At 32.5% G+C, this 6,018-nt stretch overlaps 1 protein-coding gene across 1 annotated transcript in view; it reads right to left on the minus strand.

Moving 5' to 3' along the window:
• LOC100370455 (catenin alpha-2-like) overlaps window positions 1–865 on the minus strand; it is a 41,122-nt gene extending 40,257 nt beyond the window's left edge. Inside the window, exons 1-2 of the mRNA XM_085504440.1 lie at window positions 708–865; window positions 62–279 (exon numbers count right to left, since the gene is read on the minus strand). Coding sequence (XP_085360566.1) covers window positions 62–163 — 102 coding nt within the window. The 5' untranslated portion in view covers window positions 164–279; window positions 708–865. The remainder of the gene's footprint in view (window positions 1–61; window positions 280–707) is intronic.
• Between the last annotated feature and the right edge of the window lie 5,153 nt (window positions 866–6,018).

Consider the following 6,018-nt stretch of genomic DNA (forward strand, 5'->3'; position numbering starts at 1 on the left):
AATAATTCACTGGTAGGACACACCCATTAATAAAGCAGTTATGAAAACAACACCAACCTACCTGTTGTACGAGAGGTTCCAACGTTTTTTCCACCGAATAAGTCCGGATTTCTAAATCCTTTGGATTCCATTTAAAAGTGAGAGTTCCAATTGGAGATGCCATGATGAACCTTATATATTATAATTCTGTTGCAAGCATTAAAGCAGCTCTGCAGGGGTGAAACAGTATGATCACCCCAGATGACCAACGTACTCAGTAGACTGATATAGCAGACACTCCTACAAGGAACAGACACTATTCAAACAATCGTGTTTTTAAATATACGGCATACCTAAATCATAGGTGTGCTCCTTGATGGGGATCCAACATACTATATGACCCCCAAATACCAGAGCTTGGCGTCCCTTTACACCGTAAACACAGTCAACTACAACACAATAGGTTGTAATGCTTTGACATACCACTCGAACATATCAGGCATTGCACTGTAGCAGTTAGTCAACTGTAGGTACTAGCATTGCCAGTGGTATGACATAAAGCCCCACTGTCCTCGCACTGAGTTGTTAAATACATGCCGAAATGTATTTATGTAATCAATACACTTAGTACATTAAACATTTGAATATAGCCTGACCATGCCAACACACACCAATAGATTTAACACAAATTAAACCTTAATAGCTACATGTATATATAATACACTTACCCCAGTTGCTTGTAATATTATGGTCTGTATTACCAATACCAGTACAACAATCTGTCTGCTATATTTAAAAGCCAATAGCAGTGGCAGCAGCAGTTTCTAACATGCACATACCAGACTCGGCTTCCCTTATTAGCATATGTTCATAACATGACCTCCAGTAACTCCCATCTGATTTGAATATCAATTGACATTCTATGTATGCTCAACAGTGCTCAGTTCACAATTTGAATTGTATTCCCAGTTGTGTTGTTATGTTAATGTAGTTTCATTGTCTGTGGATGCAAAACCACAATGTACATGGTTTTTGTGTGGAGTTAATTTTTTATTGTTTCGTTTACCGCATGAGTGTGTCTGTCGGGGTTGACCACATGTTATTTGAAGTTTCAACTTGTTGGATGGTGATTCAAAATTATCAAAACAAAATAAGATAAATTCTTTTCATTTTGTTTCACACTCTCATAGGATAAAGTGAATAATGTATCAAAGATATATATCCCTGTTTTATATCATTATCACAAATTAATAATAATAACTTTATTACGCAACTTAACCATCTGTGGGTTTAGTAAGGTAAAATATGATTACAATAGTAATCACAATGTTCAACATGAGGATTGCTAGTAATTGTATGGCTCCTAGCTCAAGGCATATTTGTTTAATATTGACGAGCTGGTACAAACAATTTGAGAATGACGGAGCCAGTTACATGTAAATACAATTATAATTTAAGTAAATACATACAAGAAAGGCTCTTATAACCTCTTTACCCTTTGAAAGTCACCTTGTGTGTAAATACATTAAATTTTATATCTCCATTATCATTAAGGTATTGTTGTTTATTAAATTGCACATTCTCACCAAATAATTATCTGCTTTTGTCAGAGAATGTGAAACAAAACTGCCTCATAATAATTGTATTGTTACAGGCAGGCATCTTGCATTAAATAAAATACTACAATGAAAACCAGACAAGTTTCAAAAATATATATTAGGCAGCAAGTTAGCAAACTTTCTCACTAGTTCTCTGATAACTTTGGTATTGATTGAAGCAGATTTGCCCTACAAACAATTTTGCTTGCTTTTCAGTCCTGTAAAACATCATAAACTTAATTAAAATATTGTTTTTTGAGATGACTAGCATTTAATAGTGACTTCAGTCATAACCAAAATAGTTGGTAAATTAGTGAGCAAGTTTTATTACTAACTTGCTGCCCCAGGACTTCAAGACTTGCTTGTAGGGCAAGTAAATGATTCTATTCCACTTATACAGACAGTCCCTATTAACTTGCAATGGAAAAATGGTTATTCTACTTTAATCATTTCATTTATGATTAAATTTCGTAGGTTTGCATTCACCAAGACAAATTCTGTTACCCTAAACAAAATTTTAAATTCTTATAACAAATACCATTCTGCATGTAAATACTTTAAAACCATTGTCACTGGCATTTAATTTCCTTATTTTGATGCTTTGAGCTATTTCACATGGTTTTAAATTCACAAACTTGGCAGGGAAACAATGAGTTCTATGTTATTCTATAAATTCACACAGATTTAATTTAGCAAATTTCAACGAAAATCGCAAAACTAAAAATTAGTGAATAATTTATGGATCATCATAATGTTGGTGCATATTGCTTGTGTCATGGTTTGCATTTACATCAGTTTAATACAACAGCTTTTTGCCGACACTGATGCCAAACACCATTCCAAATTCATTTAACTACACACCTACTCCAGTATATAACATACTCACTTCTTGTTTTCTTCTTACATCACCATTTGTAAAAAAAAAATGTACATGTATGAATGACTCTAGGTAACAGTGCATTCCAGATGGTGATAATGTTGACTTTACATTTGACAGTTTCAGAGGAATGGTGAACAGATTATGAAATAAATGTGTCTGATTAGACATAGATTATGTTATTTCCTAGTGTCAGCAGACAACTCAACAGTACTATAGGAAAGATGGCAACTACGAAATAAACTGAGAACGAGAGATATGTATAAGCTATGTTAGAAAATTGAAACAGTTCAATGAATTGAAAATAAATACAAGCAATAACCACAGTCCCTCTATTTGACAGAGAAAATGTGCTATGTTCAATAGTATAGCTTGAAGGTGAAGCATTACACCACTGTCACATCAGTGAGTCACCCTAAGACAAGGTAACAGATGGCGATTTCATTGCTTCCTTGTAAAAGCATGCCCCCAACAGTGAACTCAACCCACAGATGCCATGCCTCAGATGTCTCCATGGTGACAGCGAGTGTATTTTTTTCTGTGATGAAGCTTTGAACAGGGTAAAATGTATTCCCTGCTGTAGTGGGTCATTCTATCAGTATCCACATGCTGTGGGTGCATGGGTTCACTAAATATGGGTGTGTCAATTGTTTCAAGAATAATGTTTAGTTTTCAATTCTTATCATTTTGATTTATTCATGGAGTTGTTTGATGTGATCTACATGCAACTGAGTGAGTAAAAGATGCATTTTTTTTTATTTATCAAAATGACGTACATTAGGCAACATTCTTCAAATGGACATATTTGGTTCTGAAGTCGGTCATCATTTATAATCAAATCTTACAAAAATGATAGTTTTCAAAATCTGATGAAAATGATACATGTATATACATGGAATGGGTTCTTCTTATATTTTAGTTTTCATATTTTTTTTTTTTTTTTTTTATTTTTTTTTTTTTTGCTACTTTTAGATGTTTATGGTTGATATATTTTGTTATCTTCATTCATGTAACTTAATTTCTTTTTGTCTATCAAAAGTTTTTTTCATTAGTCTTTGAGTGAAATGTATTTTTTTTTTTTATATTTGGTACAGCTCCTAGTTTACATAGTGAGCCCCTGTTACAAAAGGGAAGCAATAAATAAATAAATAAATAAATAAATATGTACACCTGTTAAAACCGAAGTATTGTTAATGTACTGCACTATTACTGTAAGCCAACCAATATTGGTGCAGTTTTCATAAATTTTCTTTTTATTAGCTCCGCTGTCGACTTTGTCGAGCGGAGCTTATCATATGAGTGATTGTCCGTCGTCGTCCGTCGTCGTCGTCCGTCGTCCGTGTCAATGTTTTACTTTTTCGACTTCTTCTTGAAAACTACAAGCCTAAATGCTTTGATACTTGGTGTATATGTACCTTGGGTAGACCTCTCTTAGGTTTGTTCATTTCATGTTGATATCTTTAATTCTCTAATTTTGGTGAATATTTTTGTCATTTTTGGTAAAAACTGATATTTTCGACTTCTTGTTAAAAACCGCAAGTGCAATTGCTTTGATATTACATCTATAGGTACTACATGTGGACCTCTCTCAGATTTGTTAATTTTGTAATGATATCTTTAATTCTTTAATTTTGGTGATTATTTTTGTCATTTTTGGTAAAAACTGATATTTTCGACTTCTTGTTAAAAACCGCAAGTCCAATTGCTTTGATACTACATATATAGGTACTACATGTGGACCTCTCTCAGATTTGTTCATTTCGTGATGATATCTTCAATTCTCTAATTTTGGTGAATATTTTTGTCATTTTTGGTAAAAACTTATATTTTCGACTTCTTGTTAAAAACCGCAAGTGCAATTGCTTTGATATTACATATATAGGTACTACATGTGGACCTCTCTCAGATTTGTTCATTTTGTAATGATGTCTTTAATTCTTTAATTTTGGTGATTATTTTTGTCATTTTTGGTAAAAACTGATATTTTCGACTTCTTGTTAAAAACCGCAAGTCCAATTGCTTTGATACTACATATATAGGTACTACATGTGGATCTCTCTCAGATTTGTTCATTTCGTGATGATATCTTCAATTCTCTAATTTTGGTGAATATTTTTGTCATTTTTGGTAAAAACTGATATTTTCGACTTCTTGTTAAAAACCGCAAGTGCAATTGCTTTGATATTACATATATAGGTACTACATGTGGACCTCTCTCAGATTTGTTCATTTTGTAATGATGTCTTTAATTCTCTAATTTTGGTGAATATTTTTGTCATTTTTGGTAAAAACTGATATTTTCGACTTCTTGTTAAAAACCGCAAGTGCAAATGCTTTGATATTACATATATAGGTACTACACGTGGACCTCTCTCAGATTTGTTCATTTTGTAATGATATCTTTAATTCTCTAATTTTGGTGAATATTTTTGTCATTTTTGGTAAAAACTGATATTTTCAACTTCTTGTTAAACATCGCAAGTCCAATTGCTTTGATACTACATATATATGTACTACATGTGGACCTCTCTCAGATTTGTTTATTTCGTGATGATATCTTCAATTCTCTAATTTTGGTGAATATTTTTGTCATTTTTGGTAAAAAGTGATATTTTTGACTTCTTGTTAAAAACCGCAAGTCCGATTGCTTTGATATTACATATATAGGTACTACATGTGGACCTCTCTCAGATTTGTTCATTTTGTGATGATATCTTCAATTCTCTAATTTTGGTGAATATTTTTGTCATTTTTGGTAAAAAGTGATATTTTCGACTTCTTGTTGAAAACTGTAAGTCCGATTGCTTTGATATTACATATATAGGTACTACATGTGGACCTCTCTCAAATTTGTTCGTTTTGTGATGATATCTTCAATTCTCTAATTAATTTATTTTGGTGAATATTTTTGTAATTTTTGGTAAAAAGTGATATTTTCGACTTCTTGTTAAAAACTGTAAGTCCGATTGCTTTGATACTATTCATATTGTTCATTTTCTAATGATGTCTTCAGTTCTTTAATTGAAATGTGCATTGCTAACAGCGGAGCTATCTCAGCCGATAGGCTGCTTGTCTCACTTTATTGTACTTTATGAAATTCCCAATAGGGATAAACCATGTCAATAAGTTATTATTATTACATTTTCAAAGGCATTGTCTTCTTTTCTTCTGTGCAGACACACAAAACTTGTGTTCCCTGAACTATTCAAAAAAAAAATAAAATACAATTCCTAAAATTACCAGCTGTATTTTTCTACACCCAAGCATGGAGAAACTTTTAACTTTCAAATACACATATATAACAAATTCAATTATGAGCATTAAAAACCCTCATAGTTTGTTTTAGTTTTGTTTACAAAAATAAGCACTCTAGCAAAACATTAAATTATTCAGCTATCTGCATGAAATCTCCGACTGCCATGTACTGTGACATTTAGACCAGAACACGCATGGTGGGTAATGGCAGGCACAATGGATCTTGGGCATGCTCTCCCATCAGGATTTACAAGGGGTTTTTGTTTGATATACATTGAGGGCGCTATATAGCCAAATTCAATACTTTTA

This window comes from Saccoglossus kowalevskii, chromosome 10 (assembly GCF_978046115.1).
Source record: "Saccoglossus kowalevskii chromosome 10, keSacKowa6.1, whole genome shotgun sequence".
NCBI lineage: Eukaryota > Metazoa > Hemichordata > Enteropneusta > Harrimaniidae > Saccoglossus > Saccoglossus kowalevskii.